The 27,368-nt window shown below is 50.8% G+C and overlaps 8 protein-coding genes across 8 annotated transcripts; 5 read left to right on the top strand and 3 right to left on the bottom strand.

Annotated features, from left to right (window-relative positions):
- Window positions 1-24: 24 nt before the first annotated feature.
- On the bottom strand, window positions 25-1,484 carry BJX68DRAFT_232749 (CENP-S family protein). The gene is made up of 5 exons (XM_071039538.1): window positions 1,304-1,484; window positions 1,129-1,252; window positions 906-939; window positions 702-845; window positions 25-628 (listed from the first exon to the last, which is right to left on the bottom strand). Exons 1-4 carry the CDS (start codon window positions 1,334-1,336, stop codon window positions 725-727), a joined length of 312 nt encoding a protein of 103 aa, XP_070901231.1. The 5' UTR covers window positions 1,337-1,484; the 3' UTR covers window positions 25-628; window positions 702-724.
- Window positions 1,485-2,742, top strand: BJX68DRAFT_232745 (uncharacterized protein). The gene has a single exon (XM_071039537.1). The coding sequence runs from the start codon at window positions 1,895-1,897 to the stop codon at window positions 2,459-2,461; it is 567 nt and encodes a 188-aa protein (XP_070901230.1). The 5' UTR covers window positions 1,485-1,894; the 3' UTR covers window positions 2,462-2,742.
- A 1,713-nt stretch (window positions 2,743-4,455) lies between these two features.
- BJX68DRAFT_38600 (DDB1/RSE1 family protein) lies at window positions 4,456-8,663 on the bottom strand. The gene is made up of 5 exons (XM_071049081.1): window positions 8,194-8,663; window positions 7,436-8,094; window positions 5,488-7,379; window positions 4,997-5,440; window positions 4,456-4,867 (listed from the first exon to the last, which is right to left on the bottom strand). Exons 1-5 carry the CDS (start codon window positions 8,286-8,288, stop codon window positions 4,568-4,570), a joined length of 3,390 nt encoding a protein of 1,129 aa, XP_070901229.1. The 5' UTR covers window positions 8,289-8,663; the 3' UTR covers window positions 4,456-4,567.
- A 20-nt stretch (window positions 8,664-8,683) lies between these two features.
- BJX68DRAFT_38589 (uncharacterized protein) lies at window positions 8,684-9,160 on the top strand. Its single transcript, XM_071049079.1, has one exon. It carries the CDS (start codon window positions 8,716-8,718, stop codon window positions 8,989-8,991), a length of 276 nt encoding a protein of 91 aa, XP_070901228.1. The 5' UTR covers window positions 8,684-8,715; the 3' UTR covers window positions 8,992-9,160.
- Window positions 9,006-11,457, bottom strand: cprA (NADPH--hemoprotein reductase cprA). The gene is made up of 3 exons (XM_071049080.1): window positions 11,279-11,457; window positions 9,379-11,194; window positions 9,006-9,317 (listed from the first exon to the last, which is right to left on the bottom strand). Exons 2-3 carry the CDS (start codon window positions 11,167-11,169, stop codon window positions 9,021-9,023), a joined length of 2,088 nt encoding a protein of 695 aa, XP_070901227.1. The 5' UTR covers window positions 11,170-11,194; window positions 11,279-11,457; the 3' UTR covers window positions 9,006-9,020.
- Window positions 11,458-13,736: 2,279 nt separating this feature from the next.
- On the top strand, window positions 13,737-22,212 carry BJX68DRAFT_38568 (putative cell morphogenesis protein (PAG1)). The gene is made up of 5 exons (XM_071049078.1): window positions 13,737-13,894; window positions 14,037-14,794; window positions 14,849-15,079; window positions 15,133-18,441; window positions 18,489-22,212. Coding segments are annotated over exons 1-5 (7,809 nt in total). The 5' UTR covers window positions 13,737-13,893; the 3' UTR covers window positions 21,999-22,212.
- A 259-nt stretch (window positions 22,213-22,471) lies between these two features.
- On the top strand, window positions 22,472-24,578 carry BJX68DRAFT_232738 (6-phosphogluconate dehydrogenase). Its single transcript, XM_071039536.1, has 4 exons — window positions 22,472-22,803; window positions 22,888-23,078; window positions 23,213-23,963; window positions 24,103-24,578. The coding sequence occupies exons 1-3, from the start codon at window positions 22,644-22,646 to the stop codon at window positions 23,951-23,953; spliced, it is 1,092 nt and encodes a 363-aa protein (XP_070901225.1). The 5' UTR covers window positions 22,472-22,643; the 3' UTR covers window positions 23,954-23,963; window positions 24,103-24,578.
- Window positions 24,579-25,161: 583 nt separating this feature from the next.
- BJX68DRAFT_274602 (putative RNA binding protein MSSP-2) lies at window positions 25,162-27,261 on the top strand (the record flags this gene model as incomplete). The annotated part of the gene is made up of 6 exons (XM_071047690.1): window positions 25,162-26,105; window positions 26,162-26,252; window positions 26,307-26,396; window positions 26,447-26,541; window positions 26,589-26,906; window positions 26,961-27,261. The coding sequence occupies 6 exons, from the start codon at window positions 25,162-25,164 to the stop codon at window positions 27,259-27,261; spliced, it is 1,839 nt and encodes a 612-aa protein (XP_070901224.1).
- Between the last annotated feature and the right edge of the window lie 107 nt (window positions 27,262-27,368).

The following is a 27,368-nucleotide window of genomic DNA, read 5'->3' as shown; positions in this document are numbered from 1 at the left end:
TTATTGTGGAAATTCTTTGAGCAATTGAAGGAGTAGTTCAATTGATTTCAGTCGAGCTTGAAATGTGGTACAACCAAGATCAAAGGCCCTATGGGCTTTTTACTTTTATATTATCTATGGTCACCCACTGGCGACGTTTCCATGACGTTGCGAGGCAAGCCTCCATAGCAGCTGCGCCAGCTTTTTCGAGCGCTGTACCTGGCAAAGATCCAGATCGTGAAGCTGATTGAAGAAGATGCAGGTCCATCTGACCTGGTGTCGTCAGTCAAGCTTTGTGGCTGCTAGTTCTCCTTGAAGTGTGGGGAGAGCTGGTGATTTGATTTGCGTTTCACAAAAGTGCCAAAGCCACTTGAGAGTATGATTCGCTGGACTTTCTTCCGATTCGTTCTGGAAAGAATGGTCGCTAGCACGTCTCCATGAACCCTCAAACGTCAAAAATCGTGGGGAGCGTGCGGGGTGGCGTCATTCTATCCGAGTTTCCGACCCATTCATCTCATCATGACTGCTCTTGGCTGACTTCACCCGTAAGACTTTTTGAGTAAAGGCTGCATTTGGGCCAGATGATCCCTCGTTTCAAACCCAATATGGTCAATATCACGCTCCTGTCAAGGATAATAAACTCTATGATCTGAATGGTCCGCAAATGACATCCAGCCTATCAGATCACTGTCCTTTTCGTGGGGAGGTCCGAAATGACCTACGGTTCAATAGCCGCGAATCAGACTCAGTCCGCCTCCTGTTGTCGCTGTTGATCAACAAATGCTCTTAATATAGATTCGAGTCCTTCGTTACGGCGTGCTAGCATCATCACGTCCGATACATTGATTGTCGAGCGGCCCGCGTGCCTAATCCCAAAGACACCTATTAGGAAACAGTATGACAAGTCAAGTGCTTGGATGACTCACTTTGCGAATGATTCTAAGTCCTGACTCGCGGTTTCTGTCCCATTGAATCAGCCACGATCCAAGACTTGGCGGCATCAGGCACGATGAAATGAGGGAAACATGACCACGCTCGAATTCATGCGGCACGGCGGTGTCGTATGCTGCACCTCGGCGTATTCCCCGCGGCAAGGCGCAATCCACATTGTGTATATTGCGGGGAGGTGACATGGAGAGAGTGTCATACCTATTTGAACCCAGACAAGTTCGGTCAGGGCGCCGATGAATTGAGGAGTGGCATTCACGCCGAGCTTGATTGTCTCCTCGTCCACAATCTTTCCGATGGACAACCAGAGCGCGGATTTAAGGCGCTGGCTCGCGTTAACTCACTTCGGAAGAAGTTGCAAGATCAAAGTTCATACCTCTTCTAGACCGGGATCCTCATTTTGATCCATCTTCTTCCAGAAAAGCAAGTATGCCGCGGTAAAGGCCGTGTTTCGTATCCTGCAGGAACGGCTGCTTCGAGAACAAAGATTGGTACTGATCTGAAATCTGTCCAGCGGCAACAATTTGTCTGGTAAAAACCAAAGCTCAAACGCGACAGCGGCAGCTCGACGCGTCTCCGAATGAGCGGCCTGCAATTGGTTGAAGCTCCCGCCGGAATGACTCTTTCTCCGTGTCGATCAAGCTAACCACGAAGGGAATCTACATTTTGCCTGCCCAGGGTTGCCTTCAACTCTCAAGAAATACCTCACGCATTTGGCTCTGACTTTTTATTGTTGTATTCAGCTCGAAGCTCGAAACCGAAGAGGATCTTCCGGCAGTCCCGCGCTATATCCACCACCTAATCGCTGTGCAGTTGCCATAGGCAATTTGCCCCGCCACCGAATTCCTCACCGAGCCATCCGGCTCCGTCCTCCCACCACCTTGCTCTCGACACCCGATTTCTTTTCCAACCAGCATACTCTTTTCGCTGAAAATTGAAGCCCGCCAACGGCACAAACGTCGCCAAAATGGACTCCTCCAAAATCAACAATGCTATAGTCGACGCCATAAACGACTACTTTAGCAATCTGTACGCCTTCCTCGAAATGCTCATTACCCGCTTCTGCAAAAACCTCTACCATTCCTTCGCCGACATGACCATGCACCGCTGGACGAAAGTCGGTCTCTGCGTAGTTGGCTACATCCTCATTCGTCCCTACATCGAAGCCTTCTTCAAGAAAATGCACGACCGAGACCGCAAGAAGCAGCAGGAGAAGGAGCGGGCCGAGGCTGCGGCCAGGGGGAAGGCTAAGGTCTCTGCAAATGCACTGCGGGGTGGTGCTGCTGCGGATGGTGAGGGGAAGGTGCTAGGCGAGGTTGAGAACACGGACGACGAGCATGAGGGAGAGGATGCGGAGGAGTTTGCGACGGCGAGTGGGGTGCCAGAGTGGGGAAAGAATGCGAGGAAAAGGGCGAAGAAGCACCAAAAGAAGCTTGAGAAGGAGGCCGCGCAGGGCAAGGGTACCAGATTGTCGGAAGATCAACTTATGGAGCTTCTGGATTGGAGTGAGTCCGAAGACGAGAAGAAGGCTTGATTTACGCTCTTTCTTTCTCAAAGCCTTCTCTTCGGCTCCGTTCTCTGGGTATGGGCTCTTTACATTGATAGATCTTTTGGTTGTCTTTCTCGGGGTGGCTTTGCTTTCGGATCGTGTATTAACTAGCTCTACATGTTACACTATAGTCGAACTTAATTATCGGGAGAGGTTCAACAAACATGCCCTGCGACATCTGAGACACGAATCTCAAGACATGCGTTGACAGTCAGTTCTCGAATCTCACTTTGGAGAGCCTTCGAAAGCAACGTATAACTCTCAACCAGGCGAAATAGTCCCATAATCTCTGCCTACTTTTGGGCATGCTAACAAACAAAGTAGCAAATCCTTCGGGGAATGTTTGGTGACGGAGACGTCAAGGATATCATAGTATCTGAAAGCAACTGAACTGTAGGATTTACGCTAAGAAAAGGTAGGTTTATCTCAACTCCAGCTGCCAAGTTCCACATCTTCCTGATGTCCTCAGCTTCGGCTGCCCTAGGTAGCAGCCCTGGGTAGCTTTATCCATAAACCACAGAGCACATCTCGCTATTCAACATCACCTTCATATTTCACTAGGTTCCACGGCCACTCTAGTCTCTGAAGAACTCGTAATCAACCATCTATTTATGGATATACTGGGCCAATATCCCGTGACGGAAGACATATCCAATCCCTATGAAACACAACATTGGAACAGCCTTGCGCTTACTCGGATAACCTAAAGTGGGCCCCCTCATAGCTTTCTTTATAATGGAATGCCCCCCATCATCTGCTTCTGGTCTTTTCGCGATGCTAATGACCATAGTATCTCTCCATATTCATCCTCGGCGTTGGGCTGCCATTAATCGGTATCCGGGCTCCATGCTCAAGTAACAGCCGTATCGTAGGTCTATGTCCCTTATCTGCGGCCAGGGATAATGGCGTTTTTATCCATTGATCCACTTCCTTTACGTTTGCACCAGCTTGAAGGAGTAGAGCAGCAATGCCCACCCGGCATTGCTCTGCGGCCCATGAAAGTGGCGTGCGCCGGTAGAATTCGCTCCCCTCGGCCGTAAAATCAAGACTTTTAACTATCTTTATCGGCACCTTTAGAAGAGCAGCAATAACTTCCTGCTTGCCAAGGGCCATAGCGACGAATAGAGGGTATCTGTAATGTCCAGCAAAAACGTGAACATTCGATCATCTTCAAGCTTTGTGCGAATCAGCTTTACGGGCCCTTTCTCTGCAAGAACATAGAAGAGACTTGTATTTGGCTGAAATGATGATATGGAAACTTCTCGATGAGGTCATCAACGTAACACAATATGTGCAAAAAAAAAAAAAAAAAAAAAAAAAAAAAAAAAAAAAAAAAAATAGGACAAGAACCTATTCTGAGGAATGATAGAAGCAGCAATATCACCATGGTGGAGGATATGCTTAGTGGCATATTACAGGAAAGTGTAGTTTGATGATAATTCCCTCCGTTGTGGTGCGATAGCCCTCAGGCTTTGCCTTTTTTAACATTGTCACGCACCTTAGTGTGATTTAAGTACACATAGCAGCATTATTTCAATGTTTCATTGCTTCTGCCCTCATGCTCGAGTCCAAATTCGTGCCAGATTTCCTGGAGACCTTTGTCTTTGATGAGGAAATCTCGGACAGATTCGTGGATAAACTGGACTGTTGGTTGCTTAGATTTGGTGACCTCTGCGAGCCCTTTCGAGGCACTAGTGACAGACCTGGTAGGCCTGTCAAGATCGTCACCGGTGCTGGGGCTTGTGACATCGGGGGCATCGCGATCGGCCAGATCATTCAGCGTCAGCCCTGACCAAAGAGCCACATCATCAGACCGCCGCAAGTAACCAGGAATTGAGCCTTACGAGGGTGGCTCTTAGAGGGTCTGTAGCCGATGAGTTTAGGGTATGTCGCACCCGGTGGACTTTCTGACTCGCCCAGCGAACGCATCTCAGCAGAAGAGGCGGAAGCCTACCTGGGTATTGGAGAACGTCGATGAATCATAAAGAATTCTATGCATATAATTCATAAGTAAATAGGCCCGCAGATCTGAATCGAATAGATACTGGTCACAAAGCCATGTAAGGTAAGAAGAATATGCCCTGAAGAGATCTAATGCAACCTCCTAAGCGCCTCAATCATAACCTTTACCTCCTCGACGCTCTTCCCCACCATATCGACAATCTCTTTTTGCACATTCGGTTCGCAGGTCAAGAACCGCTCGATCAGCTCTCCGTCGACGAAGCGGTAAGGCTCGGAGGCTTGCCGGGTCAGTGTCCGCAGGCTTCTGAATTCCATGAAGGACAGGTCACCCAGGGAGTCGACGCGGCTGGCCATTGTTGCTTGCAGGCGCATGAGGAAGTCTTGGTGATCAGGGTTTATTAAAGCGAATAGATATATTGAGCCTTCGACCTGTTTTGCGAGTCGTGTGAGTAGGAATTAGGGAATTGATGCGGAGAGGGTTGGTGCGGAGACGGGGGTGGGGGTGGGGGTGGGGAAGAGGTCCGGGGAAGGGATAATGGATTAGCAGAGATAACGTACGGTTCCGAGGAAAGCCCTTGGGAAGACGGTTGCGTCGGGCAGTTGTTGTATATTGACAGGGCGGATGCGGTTGACCATCTCGCCGAGGGAGATTTCACCCGTAACTTCCAGCCTGCGACGGTCTTCTTCCTCCACTCCGGAGCGATTTCGGCGAAGGACAATCAGATTACCCTCTGCATCACTCTCGAGGTAGGTATCCGGGGCTATTGAGGCAACGCCGGTTCCCCACACGGTTTGGTAGTGTCGAGCCACTTCGACTAATTTATCAGGGAGTCCGTTTTCGCCTTCTCTGTATTCCACGATGCAGACGCTCTTCATCAGATCAGATATGGCAATCGTGTTGTCTGTCGCTGTGACATCCACGGGGGCAGTAGACGTCCTGTAGGTGGCTAGCCTCTCGAGCTTTATGCCACTGAAGATGTTGGTTATCCGATAAACCACAACCTACGACAAATGTTAGTTCTGTAGAAGCGACCTCCATTGAGACATACCGTCTTGATAAGTGCTGCAACGATCTTATCTCCCATGATTGCCAGCGCTCGACATGCTCCTCGCACAGCAGACTCGGCGACTTTACTAAGCTTTCTACCGTTATCGACTTCGAATATCATGATGCGCCCTCGGAAGATGTTTGTCTCCGCATCATCCAGGTCTGCTGTTCCGACGATGAAGCAGTCCTTTGCATCTCCGTCTTTGCCCCTCGGCACCTCAGCTCTAATCACACTTTCCACAATCTCGCCTTCGTTGAGTTCGAAGGAGTCAAGGCGTCGGAAGAGGATCTCATCTGCCAGGACAAACTGACATTTTACAATCTCCTCGCCATCCTTCAGCTTGCGATCTATCGTGCCAATGCCAAAGGCCTTCTCTAACGGGGAGTATGCGACACGGCGGACAGTAGCGCCAATTGGGAGCGTTTGAATCTGCGTAGTCCGTTCCTTGTCAACCAACGCGATTTTCAGCTCTTTGGCAGTAGCCACTGCAATTGACTCTGGATATGCCTCTGAGTTGAAATGGCAAATGCGCGAAGCTCCTTCCGAATTCACCGCCGAATAAATGATTCGGCCTTCAGATCCGTAGATTAAGCTAGGGTTTTCGCATGTGGCAAAGACGTTGTACAGGCCGTTGCCTCTCGGCAGCTTCTTAAAGGTCGGCTGTTCAGATCCAAGGATAAGCTTGTTCATGCTGGTGAGGAAATGGCCGTTAGGGTTATAACTATATGTAATGACGCTGCCATCAGCCATAGAAATGAAAAGCGTTGGATGACTGTCCGCTAGCACGCTGGCAACGAGTACTGAACGTGGGAACGCCTCGCCAGCAGGACCAAGAGAAGTCGTATTGATATCCGACAGATCTTCTAGCTTCAGCACCGAGACCTTGGCCAACTGAGGGAACCCTACAATGCAGACACCTGTCGGCGATGAAGGTAGCGTCACACCTGATATCTGTTTGTCTGCCCCAAAGTCCTTCTCCGCTATGACATTAGCGTTTGAACGAATATCCAAAACAGTCACGAGTTCACCCCCAGCGACGACAACCAATGCATCGTCGTTAGCAGAGGCAGCGGTAATTACCAGCTGGTTCCGTGGTGTCCACTCGGAGACAATCATCCCGCCTTCGATGTCCGCAATAAGAACTCTCTGCTCGGTGACCTGTAACACGCGGCCGTTGGGCAAGTTCGCGGTAAGGAGTGTGTTCTCCGACAAGCTCAGTCCAAGGAAGCTTTCCAGTTCTTCGACCTCCCCATCAGGGCTGAAGCGAAAGACCCTCGTCTCGTCCACAAATGTAACCAAAAGCGTATCCAAGAAATCGCCGCTCGACTCAACCTGCAACCCCCACAGGTCGGTGATGTGTTCCATGTCGCCTAGCACGCCCAGCTCTTCCATCCCAACGCCGCTACGCACGCTTCTGAGGGTGCCATCATCGAAAGCTCCAGAGCCGGTAACAATCCGAGCCTGGCCGGATGAGAATTCGTGCGTTTGGCTTTCACTCGTGCGGTTGCCCAGATCCATGACAGTGAAATCCAGAATAGGGGCAATGTTGGACAAGGTCTGGATAACTTCGAATGACTGGTCGGTGATGCGCAGAACTTGTGAGTCTCCTTGATGTGATCCTACAAACACCACTCCACCCCCAAGATATACCAAGACAGAAGCCCGTGATATGTTTCCGAGACGGTGTAATTCCCAGCGTTCCACCACAGAATTCTCGAGGACGAGCATCAAGAAAAATAAACGCCCGTAGTCATCTGCGAGTAACCACCTCTGACTATCAACCTGTTCCCATGCCACAAATATCGTTGCCTCTTCCAAAGGCTGAGAGACAATCTCATTATTGTCCGCGTCAATATACTTGATGGTTGTTTCGCCCAGGATAAGAAGCCCACCTGCTAAACTATCAGCGAAAGAAGCTATAAAACACAGTGCTGGATCAGTTACTCACCTATAGGAGCAGGAACAGGTATAAGGTGAGATGCCCCAAGGTCCAGCTCCTGCGTGTAATCCGCAACATGTGTGAATTCCGACTCAGCTGCTGACCCAGAGGTATAGCTCAACTCCCGAACTTTCAGCTGGACTTTCTTCTGGTTATCTTCATACAGTAACGCCAACCGCGGTGGCCCAGACTGCACGTGCAAGAACGCCGAAGACCTCACGAAGAGCTCGTCAATCCGTGTTGTTATCGGCTCGCTCAACTCTCCAACCTTCGGGACGTCAGGACCAGTAGGCGGCGCCACTTGCCTTCCCCTCTTTTTGCTAGGTAGCTGTACAATAGGTATAACCACAATCATGCCATCGTATATCTCCAGCGTCATGAACCGTCCGCTCGGATCAATCATGCACCGGCTACCTGTTTGAGCCTCACGGGAGGACGGGTCGGAGATATCAACATAATTTCGTTCCGTACGGACCTGGTTCTGTGTGCTATCCCAAGAGAGCGTAAAGTAGGAATAGCGATCCGTACCGACGAAGAGGTGATCCGTAGGCGAGCCCGCGGGCGCTGGCAGGCGAGCCAGCATAGTCACTCTGGCATATATCGAGCATGATGTTATGAGGGAGAGGCCGTCGGGTGTGAGGGAGTAGAATTCGAGCTGGTTCGATTTTCTATCAAATACATTGTATCCGTCAGCAGAGGGGTTCTACCAGGTGACATTTTGCTCTGCCGCGGAGCTGGGCCTGGACACGCCTGTCGAGGATACGCACGCAACAACCAGTGTTTCCTCCTCGGAATTTATAAATTGCAGCTTCAAGGCATGTCGGATGCTGCTGGCCCGATGAATAGGCACTACATAAGACATCTTGCCTCGGATGAACTCCTCTGAGTCGCTAATGCGTGCTTCGGGGACGCCTGCGGGGATGGGGCACGAGCTTATCGCTGAATCAGGGCGGGAGGAGTGGTTTGCATGGACAGCTTTCGAACTCAGGATTGATTTGACATTGGCACCCGTTCCTTCGTGGGGAGGTTTTGAGTTGGTAAGCAGATGGGAGGAGGATGGAGAAGTGGTGAGGTGCTTCGAGGTTTGCGGAACTTTCCTCGGCGGGCGCGTTTATCTCGCAGAAATCTTGATGACGCTGGTTGCGGTTGCGGACTCCTTTTGTTAACTCCGCTCGGGCTGACCAGTCACCAGGGTTCCTGGCCTCGATCCAACAATCCAAACACACCTACCGTGATTTAGATACTGAGAGATTCCAATGAGCAGAAAAAAAAAGTGAAATGTATTTTATATGAGTATTAATAATGACTATCGACTCCGAGCAGCCGGGCTTCCAATCTATCGACTCCGAGCAGCCGGGCTTCCAATCATTGAGGCACATCGTCTCACATTCGTCATCACCGTCTATCTCATCCATATAATGGTCAGAACTCCTTTTGTGGTCGACCATCTGACAGCAAGGAAAGGACTGGCACAAATGAGCCATGCCGAAATAAACCAAGAAACCGGAGTATATGTGCAAAGATCAGCTGGGCATCAGAACGTAACAAAAGTCATGACATGCTAAAATGCGTATTAATGAGCACCGAGAGAGGATCATGACCAGACGTCCTCTTGGTAGCTGCCGCTGCTTCGCATGTGCTTCACCATCTCCTCTCCCTTCTCAGCGGGGAGGCCACGCTGAGCCGCAATGATTTGGCCAAGCACGAGGTTGACCTCACGAGCCATGTTTGCAGCGTCACCACAGACGTAGAAGGTCGCCTTTTGCTTGAGAAGATCGCTGACAAGCTCTGCGTGTTCGCGAAGTCTATGCTGAACATAAACCTTCTGCGATCCTTCACGAGAAAATGCGGTGATGAGTTTCAGGTTGTCGCCAAGCTGATCCTGGAAGACCTGTAAACGATTGTTAGCATTGAATATTCCTGGAAATAACACTGAGAGAGTGAGAACGTACCTTCCATTCGTCCTTGTACAAGAAATCTTCCTCACGGTTGCGGCAACCGAAGAACAAAACAGTAGGCCCGACATTCTCGCCCCGAGCGGCCAAAGCAGCTCGCTCTTGAATGAAACCGCGGAAAGGAGCAACGCCAGTGCCGGGTCCCACCATGATGATGGGTCGAGAGGGATCGGAGGGGAGCTTGAAGTTGGAGTGCCGAACATGAACTGGAACATGGATCCCGTCGTACTTGTTGCGTGGGCCGGTGATAGCGTAGGTCTGGCCATGAGGGTCAGGAGAAGGATCACCGTTTTGCTTCTGCTTCAAGGCGAGGAGATAGTTTGTCGTCACACCCTTGACAACATGGGTAGCACCGGGCAAGCGAACGGATTCCACGACAGCAGTAATACTGATCTTATCCTTCTGGACAAGAGAAGATGAAGAAATGGAGTAGTAACGAGGCTGTATCTTGTTGAGACCTTCGATAAGCAGCGAGAACGGAACGTTGGAGAATTGCTTGGACGTGATGCTCTGCAGGGCTTGAGCGATGTTGAAACACTGGTTGGTAATCTTCTCGTGGAAGTAGTCTTTATCACTGCCGAGGCGCACAATTTCCGCCTTGCTCTCCTCATCAGGAGCAAAGGCAGCCAGGGTGGAGACGAATTGACGGGAAACAGGGGCGCAAACTTCCATGTAGTAGCGGACGGCGGCATCATAGGTGGTTGGTGTCGGAATCGGGACCTTGGCAGTCACATCAATACCCTTGATGTTGATGACAGAGTGGCGTTTCTCCTCCAGGCCGAAGACTTGCAGGAACCGATCCACTTCCGCGCCAGCGTTGGTGGGCCAGACTGCAATGTGATCACCAGTTTGGTAAGTGAGATTACTTCCAGCGATGCTGATTTCCATGTGCAGACAGTTGCGGTCCTTGACAGTGAACAGCTCACGAGATTCGACAATAGGAGCGATGAACGGGTTGTGTGCGGAGTAAGGACCCTTGGCCTGGCCCTCAAGGTGGCCCTTGGTGGGCTCACCGAGATAGACCGAGTCATCTTCGGGTGACAGAGATTCATCTTCCACAACGCTGAAGACGGGTTCATAGGAAGATTCGCGTTCCTGCAGTCCCATGGCTTCCGAAAGAGCAGCCCACATGGGTTCCTTCCAGGCCAAAAAGTCCTCTTCCATTGTACCAGCACCGTCATCACCTTCACCAGCGGATCCAATCCTTTGCGCACCGAGTTTCGTAAGCGCGGCGTCCACCTGGCGGACCATGGCGTTGTAGTGCTCGTATGTATTGTTGCCCAGCCCGAAGGTGACGTACTTGAGGGAGGAGAGAGGCTTATCTTCGGCGGAAGCGCCGTCCTCGAAACTCACATCCTCGCCGGTGAAGAACTGGTAGAATTCGACAGCGTTATCGGTGGGCTCACCCTCTCCGTATGTAGCCAGAACGAAAAACGCAACCTTGTCTTCGGGGAATTTGTCCAAGTTCTCAAAGTCGTACTCCTCAAGATCAGCCACCATAGTCTTTAGGCCGAATCTCTGGGACCCTTCCTTTGCGAGCCTTGAAGCGTAGTCCTCTGCCGTTCCAGTTTGCGATCCATAGAAAATAACGCAATTCTTGCCGGTTTCATCCATCTTCTCGATAATGTTTCTAGATTTGCCTGCCTTAGCGGCGCCGTTCATTGCAGTGCCCGAGGATGCATAAGGATCTTTGGCGACTGCCCAGAGGGTACCCTTGGTGAAGTAGGCAATGCTACCGGCCAAGAGCACCGCCAGGACAACCACATCCAGAGTGTCGAGCTGCGCCATGTTGAAGCTCGGGGGTCGAGGGGCGCTGGAGACACTGTAGCCTCAGCACGACTCGGAGGACGGGGGCGGAGGGCGACTCAGATAAGGGAGGGAAGGGATAGCAACCGACCCCTAATGAATGGACCAGCTTGGGCAAACGAGGGCACCCAGTTCCAGTGTACTTGAGGAGAAATCCTAAAAGAAGGGAGAATGAGGGGAAAGAGAAGAAGAAGGCAGCGTGAAGAGAACGAAAAGGACACGCAGGAACAGAAGCGGAGGGAATGTCGGAGTTGAAGTGGGTGGCCGTGGTGTGATCCCCGTGGAAGCGGTCCGCGCACGGTTAATTTGCTTCGGAAGACGGAACGTGAACGTGATGGGGAACAAAATTGAGGACTGAGGCAGCAAAAGCCAACGATCTTCACTCGTTCCGAGGACCGGAGCAAGGCGACGGGGCGAGGCGAGCAGAGTTGAGGCCGTGGCCGTGGCCGAAAAAGTGCGTGCACCTGGTGGCGGGCTGACGGGACTCGGGGATGCCAATCTGAGAATCTGAGATAAGAGGTATTTTTTTGGAGACAAGTCACCGAATCAACTCGAGTACGGAGGAAATCTTCGACAACGGAAAGATGGACTACAGTCGTTGTCTATATATGCACATGAAGTCGCGTGGGGTTCACACCTCGCCGACGCTTGCCCGCGATGAAGTTTGGCTTCGGAAGGGAATGTCGGCCTCCCTACAAGAGAAACGTAGCGAAGACTGGAGGTGGCGGCGGAGTGGTCGCTGGTATCCCACTCACCCAGCCCAATGGATCCAAGTCTAGAGGCGAAGACAATTCAAGACGGCCATCATCTCTGGGGCTTTGTACGGGGAATCTCCCGAACACCCTGCCGAGCAGTATCCCTAGCCGAATTCCGCCTTTGACCAAGTCTGGGTTTCAGCGTAACCAGGGATCACTTGAGAGAGAGTTCGCCGCGATTCAGGGCCACGAATTGCCTCTCATCATTGGGGTTCAGAAAGGTACATTATGTCAACTTATAGGCTTTACTTGAACAGGGTTCCAGGATACTGTATGAAGATTGGCAGCCTATGACAAGAATATACTGCAGATCAGGGCTACCAGCTCAGCTGTTGATCTTCGCTGGCCGAGTCCAAGATACAGTAGAGATAGTAAATACTCCGTAGTCCGGTAGGGCACTTCGGAGGTGTTGTTGGGAGTACCATGGTATCCCTCTGTGGCACAATTCGATACACTGTATGCTCGGAGTGTGCCATAGTGCCCTTATTCCGCTTGGTAAAACTGTTAACGTCAACTTGAAGGTTCTATTCGGGAATTCTTGCTGCATAAGGACAAGCTACGGAAACTGAAGCGTTGAACGGATCGATTCCGCACAGCATAAATCCGGAGACGCGCGATCAAAATATATACTAGTACAATAATCGAGTCCCGTTCTACAAGTATCACTAGACAGCGCAGCAATCGGTTTAATGATGAACACATTGAACTTACAATTATAGGATCCCTCCTTAATGTCTTCTAATTGCTTGAAATAGAGATTTCTCGATGAAGCAAACTTTTCTTGGCTCGATAATAGGTTGCCTTGTGACCTACGTCTATTATCGAGAGGGACACGTGAAATGCGCCGGACATCTTATCCTCGGGAGTTTGGTCAATTGAAGATGATTACTGCTCTGAAAATGCTTCCAAGCAATCCGCAAGCTCTAAGCTGCATGCTATCATATGCGACTGTCCGTTATGAATCAAATGACCTTTTGTTCGAGGGTTTGATCTTATAAATGCTGCTGTGTACCCATGTACCTCAAGCACCAGATAAGTCTTAGTCGGCACTTGAACATCGGCACATCAATAGATATCACTAGGTTGTAATTCGGCCAGAGACAATCAATAAACTTGCTTTACATTTGGTAAATCACCAATGGGATTCTATTTCCTGCACTTCAAGCGCAGGCGATTTTTCACCCCCAGACCCCTACAGAAAAAGGATCATTAGCATTTCCAGGTGCATGAAGCTGCGCTAGATCGTGGTGCCCTGAGCATCGAGGTGCTGGGATTTCTCGTCTTGACGGATTCTTTTTCTGGTTGCTCGCAGCTCAGTAGTGAGGCGTGTTCATGCAGCGAGTGAAGAAGTATTTGATCTTATAAATGTGTCAAAACCAAACCGCCCCTGAACCCAAGATTGACAATACCACATGTGGGAGGCTTACTTCAAAGATCCAGGTGATTCCACATTCTTCAAACACAGAGAGAACCTGTTTTTGAGGTCAGTCTGAAACTCTTAACATCCTCCAGGTTGTTGTGGACCAAAAGGCCCAATGTTCAGTGGCCAAGCGAAACCCCGATAATAATCTAAGACAGTGAAATGCTTAAATTGTGGATGTGAGAGCGCAATTTGGGCCGGAGGGACTATCACTGAGAGGATATAATCAGGGTAAAAAGAAAGGAAAGACAGTATTTGCCAGCCAGCTCATCGAGGTGTGGATGACGGAGGCAGGATTGGTGGTGGCTCGTGCTCCCCGGAGCTGCTGACAATTGGAACTTGAACCTGAATCGTTACTCAGAGAAAAGCTCTCTCAGGCTTAACATCCGCAATTTATCAACACCAACCCCCAAAGCTACAGGGCGATAATGAGCTACCCACGCGTAGTCTCATCTCTAGCAGCACTTGGATCCATGGGCATTGCCCAGCAATGAATGTTTGAACTGCAGGGCGCGGTCCCCCGAGTGCAACAGTATGTGACCCCCGACCGTTTGCTCTCCCGTCTGCCCCCACTGCTCCCTGCATACGAGTTACCAAACCCCCGAACGTGAATCCAATTCCTGAGAAACCGCTTCCGCGAGGGTTAGTGTAGCTCTGACCTAATGATTGTACAGTGGCATCCCATTTCACGATCAAAGCTGGGTCAGCCCAGTCATCGCCGATGCCCCTCGTCCCGGACGACCCGATCTTGACGTCGCACCACAATCTCTCATCTCCACCAGAGCGTTTAGCCACAAGGAGTACTCCATCATCCACTGTTCATAGCCGGGAAACCTCCGCTGTTAGAGGAAGGGCACTTGATCCCTCCGCGCTAGCCCCTGCCACCCTCCAGCCTCAGGGCAATCGCCGCGGCCATTCACACTCCAAGAGTCCTGAAACAACATCTGTGCGCTCAAATCCCGGTTACGATGCCCCTCTCGAGCGCCGACCTTCGAACTCGTACGGACACCACCGACAGACTTCGATCGTCCATGGTATTCAACACTCCCGAAACCCCAGCTTCGCCGCGTCAACCACATCTACGAGTCCTCTGAGTCCGGAACTTATCGCGAGTCTTAGCCGCAGCGGCGGCGTTGAACAAGAAGGTGCTGGATCTGGGAGGCTGGAACACCCAGATATGCACTCGAGTCACCAGACCGCGCCCGCAAACGGGACGGCGAGCCACAACCAACAGGGGATGCTGAGTACAATTGAGGACCGGGATACCGACGATGTGCAGGATGGTGCTAGCCCAGTCAGTGTAGCTCACCGGAGGATGAACTCTGCTGGGAAACCATGGCGAGAACGTTCGCACAGCCGTTCGCATTCGCGGCACCACCAGTCAGAGTCGAAGACCGTCGGTGAATATGCGCTGCACCACCTTTTCAACTCCGTGAGTCAATCCCAGCACAGAGTACACTTGGATGATATCTAACATGTGCGTTAGTTTGTCGGACAAGCGGACAACAAGATCAACCAGGCCATCGATAAAATGGGCGAATCCGAAGCGCCTGTGGAGGAAGTGTGCGGCCCTGGCGCGGACCCGAAATTCGATCAGTTGATTTCTGCCCTAGGACACATCGCCCGCCAAAAGCCCAAGCCGTTGATCGATACGATAATGTTCTGGCGAAAGGCTAAAGGCGATGCTGTATTGGAAGCTAAACAGGCCGCGAGTCAGGTAAGCACGCGAGGAGGGCGCCTTTACTTGTTACCTATACTGACTTCTAGCAGCCGAAGCCACTGACGGAAAACGGGTTACTTATCCGCCGAAATACTGAACCGACCCAGGCTGTCCCAGAACCGGTTCCACATACCGACCATTCGCCCAATTCACTCCTCGCGCGGCACGGAGATATTGTCAAAATAGAGCGCCGGGCGACGGTGTCTGTGTACTTGGTCTGCAGAGTTCTTATAGAGATCTTCAACCAGAGCAACCTCGAATCTATAACCGTCGATATGGCCGATCGATTGGAGGATATTGTGTTTGGCCAGCTCAAAACCGTCGATCCGGAACAGATCGCTGCCTCGGCGCTGCGAATGGCAAACTGGAGGATCTATTCGCAATTACTCGGCATTATGAGCGAAGACAAATTTCAAAGTGTCACCAACCGGTTTTTAGTTGAGCTTGAGCGCTATCAGAAAGATGAATCAATTCGGGGACCATCAAGAGAAGTAGACGCCAAGTCAGAACTTTTGATCTCCGGAATGCAGCACATTCGCATCATGACAGCACCTGATAAATGGCCAAAGTCTTGCGAATTCATGCGTTCACTTGCTCGACTGTTTGTCAATTCCCACGGGCAGCGCATCAAACAGACATACTGCAATATCATTGAGAGACTACTGCTTCCAGTTGCAGCTAACCCCAATTGCGACCTAACCCTCCCCAAGTGGAAAGAGTTTCTTGAATTGGTGCATTCCCGCCTCCCGCACATGTTGACCAAGCCCCGCCACTGGCCGGCAGCTTTCCCGCTTCACGTACTACTTCTGTGCTTATCCACGAAAGAAAGCTTCTCATCTCAGTGGCTGTCGATCGTCCAATCTCTTCCTGCGAAACTGAAGGACCGTCCCACAAGGGGGCCAGCTCTTCAAGCTATGTGTCGTCTTGTGTGGACTTACTTTTTCCGTTACTCAGACTCCCCTACAGCGACTCTCCGAAAAATGGAAGAGGTAGCTAAGATAGCGCTACCCGCCCAAAAGAGAACATACCTAAGCACCGACCCGGCAGTAGCCGAACCCTTGATTCAGTTGATACGAATGATAGGATTCAAGCATCCTGACGTTTGTTTCCGGAATATCATCTTCCCATTGATTAATTCGGACTACTTCACCTCGTCGGGAAGGGACATAAAGATCGAGCAGATGGAACCTGAGAAGATGGTGATTGGCATTCGATCATTTCTAGCTATTGTGACGGACCTGGAGAATTGCGATCAGCTGTGTCCTCCTTTCCCCACTGGGTCAATTCCTAATCCCTTTACTGAAAACCTAGCGCCGTCGCACTTGTTTCGGTCTCAATATCTAGTAGACCTTGGGCATCGGATGGCGGACCAAGACTCCTCACGTCCCGTCAATACTGCAAGGCTCACAGACAACGTCAGAGACCATTACATCCGCTTCTGCGAGATACTTGGCAACATCACAATTTTGTGTGATAACACGTTTGGCGGCCAGGCTGCTTTAGATGAGAAATTCGGCGGAGCCACCCCCAAGACGCCAATCACGGAAGCTTTCAGTTTCGGAAGACGTGATGATTACCTTAACACTGCCGACCAGAGGCAGGGATTTTATGACCTGCTCCATGTTGCTGTCCAAGCCCTTCCACGCTGCTTGTCCGATCATATCCCGTTCAATTCCTTGATAAATCTGTTATGTACTGGGACCGCGCATGTTCAGTCCAACATCGCATTTTCATCCGCAGAGTCCCTGAAAGCAATCGCGCGCCAGTCACATGCCCAACAAGTGACTATAGGGTTCGCACGATTCATTTTCAATTTTGACGCACGATACTCTACAATGTCCGATGAAGGAATGCTTGGGCCAGGCCACATAGAGTCGACTTTGAAGCTTTATGTCGAACTACTGCAGATTTGGATTGAGGAAATCAAGCAAAAAACAAAAGGGAGCAGTGCCGATCCTGGAGAGAAGACGGCCACCGGTAGCCGCGCACTCCAACTCGATCTATCTAGTGTTTTGGCACAGGTCGAGGAAGTCGAATCGCATGGCCTGTTTTTCTTATGCTCCCAATCACGAAGGGTTCGAGCTTTCGCCATTACAGTTCTCCGGCTCATCACCGAGTTTGACAAGGCCTTGGGCAAGGAGAACACTCGGATAATCAAAATACTCGAGGCTGACTCCCAGCAAATTCTGGATCTTAATGACGAACACCTGACCGTTGCTGAAAGAAGCCGCATCCAAAAAGGCAAACGGAGAAGCGCTTCCCATAATACTCTGATTGAGCTTTGCAGCAGCGAGGTGTCCTATGATTCTACCCTATGGTCCAAGGTTTTTCCAAACATTGTTCGCTTGAGCTTCGAGACTTGTCCCTTTGCTGTCACACTTGGACGAGAAATCGTGTGTGCAAGACTCGTCCACATGCACAAGGCCATCACTGCTTTGGCTGGAAGCCCACAGAGTTCTTACTATTCTCCTCTTGATGCTATGCAAGCCCGATCCTTGGCTAGGAATAACACGACCGCCGAAATCCTGGTTGAGCAATGGAAGTTATATCTTGTTATGGCTTGCACCACTCTCAACAGTGTTGGTGCACAGTCACAAAGCCAACTTGCCAACGCTCAGCATGCAAGAAAGGCGTCAAGGGGCGGATCACAGTCGGCTGACAAGATTGGCTCTGCTCGAAGTCTTTTCGCCTTTGTGATCCCCTTGCTTTCGGCTGAAAGGCCTTCCATCCGAAATGCCATTGTGGCTGCCTTGGGCTCTATCAACAATAACCTCTACCGGACCTTGCTAGAATCTCTACAGTACGCTGTGACGACATGCAACGAGGAGGCCAAAATCCGAATTGGTGTACATTCCCGGACTCCGAGCAGCCCGCGACGAAGCCGCAAGACGGACAGATTGCGGACAGAGGTCACCCATGTGTACAAATTAACCTCCAAATTTCTCAAGGAACCAGAAGTATACAATGATGACTGGGTCGTCAATAATCTTGTTACCTACGCGAAAGATTTGCGACTGTTCCTGAGTGATGCCGATGTTCAAAATGACTGGGAATACCAGAGCCTACGCTTTCACTACTGTGGGCTGATGGAGGAACTGTTCAAAGGTGTCAATCGGACAAAAGACCCATCTCGCTGGATCCCTTTCGAATCACGCAAATCCGCCTTTTCTCTCATGGAGGACTGGTGCGGATATTCTCCCAACCAGGCACAAATCACCCAGAGAGAAGAGAATATGCGGAAAATCGCCATAGTGCAGCGACAGGAGATAGGAGGAGAGTTACGAGGTGCAGCCGCAGCCATGGAAATAGAAAAGAAGAATCTGCAAGCAGCATCACTGAGCGCAATGGCAACCCTTTGTGTAAGTGGTACTCAGATATTCCTAGGTCCACGAGCTAACTATAGCAGGCGGGTCCGATTAGCATCACAACAGAGACTGGTTCGGTGCTTCAGTTTGACGTTGGGCGGATGCTAGCATGGCTTGAGAATATTTTCAAGACCATTAGTGATAAGTGGCATGTGATTGCTCGGCGCGCACTCAAGAACTTGATCACCCATAACAAGGAACACTCTTACTTGCTGGAACGATCAATTGAAATGTGCTACGTGGCGGAGCGCCCAAAGGCTCTGGGAAGCTACTTTGAAGTTGTGACTGAAATTCTGATGGAACATGATGACTACCCTCTGGGTTTTTGGAGAATTTTGGGTGCTGTTCTGGTGACCCTGGGTAATCCGAAGCGGGAAATTAGGATGAAAGCCGCCAAGCTCCTCCGTATCCTAGAGGAACGCCAGCAGAAGAATTCGCGACTACAGGATTTTGACATCAGTATTTCTGACAAGACCACCGCGGTCTATAAGCTGGCTCAATTTGAAACATCGAAGCGTCTTGCTCAGCAACATTCCGATTTGGCCTTCACCCTCTTCTCCGAATTCTGCTTGCACTTTAGAAAGTTGCAGCCAGATAGTCAACGAAACATGGTGGCTGCTATCTTGCCTTGGGTCCAAACCATTGAGCTGCAAGTGGATCCTAATGGCGGCCCAACAGTCAGGTCATACATGCTCCTGGCCAATCTATTGGAGATTACTATACGCTCAAGCACCATACTCCCCAACGAGGTACAAGCTCTATGGCAGGCGCTGGCCACAGGGCCACATGGAGGAAACGTCCAGTTGGTGCTTGATTTTGTCATTAGTTTGTGCTTGGAGCGCAAGGAGCAAAACTTTGTGGAATATGCCAAGCAAGTTGTGGTCTTCCTCTCAGGAACGCCTGCAGGGTCCAAGGTTATCGAGTTTTTCTTGATGCAAGTGGGCCCTAAGAACATGGTTCAGGACCGAAAAGACAAAGATATCATCACACCGGCGCCACCAGACATCAATACTCTACCTTATTTTGCCGACCTTGATGCGGTGCTTCCTCTTGGCAACAAGCCGGTTCACCTCGCACTTGGTCAGCTTTCGCTCATTTTCCTTGTTGATCTCATGGTCGCTCCAGTCACCCTTGCTCTCGCAGACGTCGTGAAATTGCTGCACGTTGTTATCATTCTCTGGGACCACTATACACTTACTGTACAGGAACAAGCGAGGGAAATGCTTGTTCATCTTATCCATGAGCTGATCGCGGCTAAGATAGAAGACAATGAACCAGCCGGAAGCCGACAGTCCATTGAAGAATTCGTGGAATGCATTCGCAGAAGCGACCCAAAGGTTGTTTGGGAATATGAGGACAACAACGACAAAGGAGATGATGAGGACGATAGTCGGGTTCCAACCTCGATGTCGAGTGTTACTCGGGCAGTTGTTGACTTTTTCAGTCTTGCCTATGAGGGCATAACCGATCTCTGGGCCAAAGAAGCTCTCAACTGGGCAACCTCATGCCCAGTCAAACATCTTGCGTGCCGCTCCTTTCAAGTATTCCGCAGTATCTCCACAACCCTCGACTCTAGAATGCTTGCAGATATGTTGGCTCGGCTCTCGAACACGATCGCGGACGAAGAGCAAGACTACCGAACATTTTCCATGGAAATCCTTACCACACTTAAGATCATCATTAGCTCACGAGCACCATCAGACCTTTTGCGATATCCCCAGCTATTTTGGACAACATGTGCCTGCTTGAACACTATACATGAAACCGAGTTTGTTGAAAGTATTGGCATGCTGGAAAAGTTCATGGATAGAGTTGATATGAGTGACCCTATGGTGGTTGATGAGCTCATCAAGGGACAGCCAGCAAAATGGGAAGGAGGATTTGACGGCATCCAGAACTTGGTCTACAAAGGACTCAAGTCTGCGCAATCTCTCAACCGCACACTGGATATCTTGCACCGCCTCAGTAGCCTTCCCAACAATGCACTTATTGGGGATAGCAGCCGCCTACTCTTCACAATCCTAGCAAACCTCTGCCACTTCCTTCACCAGTTCGACCCAGACGTTGAGGATTCAAAAACCTTTGCTCGCGCTACGTGTCTGGCACGCGTTGCCGAGGATGAAGGGTTTCCCCGTTTGGCCGCTTCCCTCCTTGGGTTCGCCAACGGACAGTACAAGGCGGAGAATGACTTTTTGAATCACATCATTACGGAGATTCGGTCTTCCTACTTTCCCCAACAGGATGTTCACAGCTTAATCTTTCTCATGGGCTTGCTCACCAATTCAACTGGTTGGTTCCAGCTTAAGGTTATGAAGATACTTTGTGCAGTTATTCCCGAGATTGATATGCGACGCCCTGAGGTGACTTGTCATGGACCTGATTTAATTTCACCTCTTCTGCGACTTTTGCAGACAGATCTTTGTCCTCAAGCATTACAAGTGATGGATTATATCATGACTGTCTCGGGCAATCCAATGGAGCGTCATCATCTCCGAATGAGCATGGCGTCGTCCTCTTCGTCGAGAGCCATTCGGAAAGAATATGAACGCATCCAAAGTCTGTATGGCATACCGGAGCCCACAGGGTGGTCTATCCCGATGCCGGCTGCGCAGTCAGGAGTTACACGACATAACGTTCACGCGGTCTTTTACACGTGCGCCGAAGTCGACCGCGTGGAGGCGCAGGACACCGCTCCATCGGAAGTCGAGTTCCACGCAGATGATTACAGTGACACCTTCTTCCCCATGCGTGCTGATACCATGAAATCAATCGATACCCAGACGGATGGCAATATCGGCGACATCGTACAAAAGCTAGACAGTCTTGACGACTTCTTCGACGAAACCGAAACATCTCATCCGACTTTTGACGCCATGCCGGACATGGCGTTGCGTGGCTTTACTGGCACATATGCAGACTCCAACGCGAGCATCTACGATCAACAAACCGCACCCATCTTGCGAAAGTCTTTAGCGCGAACAGCTTCGACCTCATCTTTTCACAATGGTCTCGTCGACTCTCGGCCATCAAATATGCGCTTTGAGGGTGGTGGTGGTGGTGGCGGTGGAATGCATTCCGCAGGCCCTTCGACATCCACGCCTCATTCGTCAACACAAACGCTACGTCCAGTGTCCCATATTCGGTCTGTCACGTCTCCGGTCAACCATGTCTTCTCTCCGACCTTTCCGGGCGGTCCACAGTTCTACACGCCGCCCATTGGAGCTCACGAACCCGCGTTTTTCTCGGATGATGAAGTGGACGAAACACTATATGACTTTGACGAACGGCTGACGGTAACAAAGCACCCTATGCCGCCTTTGACCAGTCAAACACGCAGCGCAACAGATGGATCCTCCTCGCTCGAGTCAATGATTCGAAGCGGTATGCGGCGGCTCACTGGTGGAGCAGCCGGCCGGGATAAGGAACGACAACGTGACTTTGTCCGAGCTCAACAGCGGGCGTTTGCTCAAAACGAAAGCTCACCACGCGTGCCAAAGGTACCGGCGGAGTACCTTACGGGGACATCAAGTAATCCGACTTCACCAGGGTAGTGCCACCTCGTTTTAGGGCGTTGGTTGGCTTTCTCCTTGCTCTTTTCTCTCTCATCGGTACCTGGTGTGCCGTTCCGGCGTTCATGGGAAATTCGACGTTGGAATTATACATATTTTCATACCCCTGGCTGTGCGTTTTTAGCGTCTGATACAAACTGTTTGCATCTATTAGCCTTAGACACATTTATGAAGACCTTTAGAGATTGATATACCATTTAATGTTCATAATATTGTTCATAAAATTCAGGCACGTGACATCGGTTCTTCGCGCTCCGTAGCCATTCCATTTCAAGATTTACCCCGCATTGAGACCAAGTGGAGGCTAGAGTGGAGGAGATTCAATACAAATGATAGGCAGATCATGGTCTGTGTGCCTCTTCCCCCGGATGGGTAGCCTCGGAAAACCACGGGGTTCCGGACCAGGCACCTTCGCATCTTCCTCGGGACGCTTTGCGGTTGATTACGTTCGGCTGGTCGGCCGTCCATACCTTCTTGCTCCGCAACTCTCTCCGGAGACTGGAATCTCTACTCAACCTATTCTTTTGCTTACCGTACTTATACTCTAGATCCCAACTATAATCAGTGTGCTCTTGAAGCAATTATCGTTATCTTTTTCGTCCCCTCAATTTGTCCCCAGCTTTCGCGATGAGCATGTCTTGTAGCTTGGGCCCCCTCATGCGGAGGGGTGTCGCTTCCGGCAGTTTGTGCCACTCGATCGCCCGGCTCTCACAATCAACACCGCGCGCCTTTTCGACGAGTCTGCGACGTGAAGATACATGGGGTTTCATCGGGTTAGGGCAAATGGGTATATCTCCTTGATTCTCGATCGTGGCTCTTGCTTCCAGGGTTATGTGTGCCGGGACTAGCTAGCTAACATTGTCTTTCCCAGGCTATAACATGGCCAAGAACCTACATGCCAAGATTCCCTCGACCGATACACTCATAATCCGTGACGTGAATGAAGAATCAACTGCACGCTTTATTAAGGAAGCCCGTGAGACTGCCAAGAGCACTGGCGCTACTGATGTCCTGCCGAAGGTTGTGGTGGCTCAGAATGCAAGGGAAATTGCGGAGAAGTCGGTAAGTGGAGCGTCAATCCTTCTTGTACTACAACTGCTCAGAGGCTGTAATCCTTGGTTGGAGACAGCCGCGTCTGTGTCCGGGTGGTTGCATGTCTGTTACTAGCAAAGCCAACTAACGCCCGTCATCTCTAGAGCGTGATTATCACTAGCCTTCCGGAACCGCAGCACGTCAAGGACGTTTTCCATTCTATGCTTCGACAAGGGCCTTTGCCTGCTTTGGACAAAGAACGCATATTTATCGACACGTCGACGATTGACCCGGCTTCTTCCAAGGAAATTGCAAATGCCATCCATACAACCTGCCAAGGGCGCTTTGTCGATGCGCCAGTCTCTGGTGGAGTTGTGGGAGCTCGAGCTGGAACCTTATCCTTCATGTTTGGAGCCTCCTCTCGCACCGGTGAGCTTGTGGAGCGGGTAAAGCCCATTCTGCTTCTGATGGGAAAGAAGGCGTGGCATATGGGTGCAGCGGGAACCGGTGTCTCAGCCAAGCTCGCCAACAACTACATCTTAGCTATCAATAATATCGCCACCGCTGAAGCTATGAACCTTGGTATGCGCTGGGGTCTCGACCCGAAGGTTCTGGCCGATATGATCAATACATCCACTGGCCGATGCTGGCCAATGGAAGTCAACAATCCTGTCCCCGGCGTCGTTGACGGAGCACCAGCTTCGAGAGACTACGAGGGCGGATTCGGGGTTAGTCTCATGAATAAGGACCTAAGACTAGCCCTCACAGCAGCGAAGGAGTCTGGAACACCCTTGGCCTTGGCAGAGGTTGCTCGCGTTCTATATACCGTTGTCGAAGCAGAACATCGTGGGAAGGACTTCTCCGTGGTGTACAAGTGGCTGCGGGATCAGTCACAACCGCAATGATGGCACAATAGTTAGTTCATTTTTGGCGTTCTCTTCGTTTCGGCCACTGCCCTTTCTTATTGACTCGTCTTTTGGATCTTGATATCCCATCTGGCCGGTTCCAACCTTCTATCGCATCCGTCGCGGACTTAGAATTAACCACAAATTAGGATCATCTACTCGTTTTCAGGGACCTCAGCGACGCTTACACTAGACTCCCGTAGGCGTACTTCCTAGCATGCTTTATGCAGCCGCATCTTACCTTGGTATGTATCGCTCTACAAAGCCTTGGCTGGAGGAGACATTGTCGAATGGGACTTTGCCGTTGTCCTACAACTGTCTTTGTCTTGAAGAGGTAGATTGAGCTCATTATTGATAACGCTTTGCCTAAATAGTATATGATGCCTTATATTGCCGAGCTTTACCATGCCGAGCATTTCATTCACTTGGAAACTCTCTTCTACTGTTTTTGTTTCTCTCTATAGCTATATCACCACCTGTCCTTCTATGTCTGTTATGATTCCCATTGTGACCCTGCGTGCCTTCCGTTTTTGGAACTACTATAGCCTTACTGCCAGCTCCTTCCCCATCCATCTCCTCCTCAGCACTCTCGTCCCTGGATGACTCCTTCCTTTCCTGTCTGCTCCCGCCGGTCTCGTTTCCCGTCCCCCATCTTCGTTCTCTCTTCATCTCCTTCTTTTTCTTCATCCACCATTTCTTCCCTTCATCAACTTCTTCATCATCCCATCGTCTCTCTTAGCTATCCCGCATCTCACAACGTCTGAGTTTGCTATAAACTGCTTGTCTCTAGTCATCCTCCGGACCTTATCGCTTTATTGCTCTCGTCTCGAGTCTACTGAAGACTGCTGACGTTCGTTCATCGTTCGGGTTCAATCGACTTCGTTGCTATTCTAGCCTTCATTCATCGCAGCATCATGTGAGTATTCTGTGCGTGCATGACTGAGAATCCTCTAACAAGTGTGATCAGCTTCGTCCTGCTTGCCTGTGTTCCTCAGGGTTTGACCTCGAATCGTTGCGGTAAGTGTCACCCTCTATTGTACTATCTCGGGGCTAGTATAGCCATTTCTCTCTTTTCATCCCATTCTATATGTCTGTCATGCGTTCTACGTTCCTCTGCTTTTCTAAGTGCTGTCTGGCTCCCATGTGTTATGGGTCTGAGAAACGACGCTAACCACATATTTCAGAACTGTTACTCTAGACTTTCAACGATGCCTGCCCAGACTCAGCAGCAGACTGCCCCCGAGGCTGCCCCCGCCCAGACTGCCCATGCCAGTCAATTCAACCACAACAATCGTGGGGCTTATGCTCCTGGCCACCAACAGGGCAACCGCCCCGACTTGGTTTCGCTTTTCGGCGGCTTGAGCATTCAGAATCAGGGTTCCGGCGGCAAATTCAATACCATGAAGGGGAATTTGCCGGTGGCCATGCCTCCACCCTTGGAGCTCGCCGGCCCTCGCCACTACAACAACCAGCTCGTCCTACTCCCCAATGGTGGTGTCTTTGGTGGCATTCCGCCGGTCTCCCCTGTCGCAGCCTTTCCCCCAAGTTCACTCCCCGGCCATGACCAGGTGGGCCAACTTCCTTATCTGCACAATGCCATCTATCCGAGCCTCACTCCCGGATGCCCTGTTGTCCCGGCTGCTATGCAAGGATACCCCTTCCCCTACCTCATGAACTGCGAGATGCAGGATCCAAACGCTCAGAAGCGGAGCCATTGGACCAGTACCGACGAGCAAAAGAGCGCTGGTCCCTCCGCTTCCGAGGGTGGCAACCAGAGTGACTTCTTCAACGCCCTTCCAGGTCTTGACGGCTCCGGCATTTCGAACTATGCGATGAATGGTCTGCCGCAGGGTGGACAGGCTTGTCTACAGCTTCAGATGATGAAGACTCCCACTGGGTACATTCTACAGGATCTGGAGAGCTTGGTTCAGCAAGAGCCTGCGATTCCAAGAGCCGTCCCTGCCATGTGGACGAACCCCACCGATCTGACCCTGGCCAAGTGCCTTGAGAATCGAGAGGGAATCACCAATGTCTACATTCGAGGCTTCCTCCCAGAGACTACCGATGAGATGCTGCACGCATATGCTTCTCGGTTTGGTAAGATAGATCGTTGCAAGGCAATCGTCGACCTAGACACTGGTCTATGCAAAGGGTATGTTTTCCAACCGTTCTTGATTCCTCCATCGCCGCTACTGACTGCTCCACCAGTTTCGGTTTTGTTCAGTATTACAACTTTGAGTCCTGCGAGAACTGTATTCGAGGCTTCTTCTACCTCGGTTACCAGGCAAGCTTCGCTCAGGTGCGTAACCCAATCTTGGATTTTACGACCGGTATTAGAGCTGACAAGGCACAGAAATCCCGCAACTCCCGCTTGAAGGACCTTGAAGACAAGACCTCCACGAACATCTATTGCACCAATATTCCCATCGACTGGACCGAAGCTGTATGTAGACACCCTAAGATTGCTGCTCGTGGCTAATATGTCTCTCAAAGGACCTTCGCCGTCACTTTGAACCGTACCGCGTTGTATCCGAAAAGATCAGCCGTGATGAGAAGACAGGAGTGAGTAAGGAGGTTGGATTCGCTCGGTAAGTAAGCTCGAGTCGAGTTTCCTACCTGTGACTAACCGTGCCAGCTTTGAAACGCGGGATATTGCCGAGAAGGTCCTGTCAGAGTATCACAACTCCGTCGCAGAGGATGGCGTGAAGCTACTTCTTCGCTTTGCAGATACTAAAGCTCAAAAACTTCTCAAGCAGCAGAGCAACGAGCGCCGTGCATATCGTGCTGGGGAGTACAACTACTCCGTCGAAGTTGTTCAAGGATCTACTCCATCTCCTTCGCTCCATCGCCTTCAACAGACCGTCTCTCACCTCAGCCCTACCTCTCAGGTCAGCTATGTGTCTCCAGTCGGAGTAGGCAACAGTTGGACTCCAGCAACTTCCATTTCCCCATCGTAAGCGTTTGTACCTCTCCAAATCCTCTTCAACTTTATTGACAAGTCAAGCAGGGTGCCTCTGGCGAAAAACCCAGTGGGTAATATGCGTTTCAACTCGTGGTCATCCAAGCACAGCCCTGTGCCTCTGGACAACACTCCCATGTACCGCGGACGTTTGGCCTTTGCCAACCGTAACAACTGGACCGACAACGTCTCGGGTGGCTCTTCCAAGACTGTTCTCCCAAGCACTCCTTGTGCTGAGCCTCGTTCGGAGCGATCTAGCCCACACAAGGAGAACATCAAAGCGGGCTCCCTGTCGCCAATTTCATCTCGCAGGGAGATCATCGTGAACTCGCCACGCTCTGTTATCTGAAATCCCCATGTCCGTCGACCTGCCTATGTGGTCCAGTCGGTTCATTCGGAGTACTTCCAGACAAGGTAATGCTGACGGTATTCTCCCTGTCATCTGTGCTGCGCACC

The sequence above is a fragment of the Aspergillus pseudodeflectus genome (genome assembly GCF_044049435.1).
Source record: "Aspergillus pseudodeflectus strain CBS 756.74 chromosome Unknown BJX68scaffold_12, whole genome shotgun sequence".
NCBI classification, from domain to species: domain Eukaryota; kingdom Fungi; phylum Ascomycota; class Eurotiomycetes; order Eurotiales; family Aspergillaceae; genus Aspergillus; species Aspergillus pseudodeflectus.
Note: the sequence above shows the minus strand (reverse complement) of the source record. Positions and strands in the feature narration are given on the sequence as shown.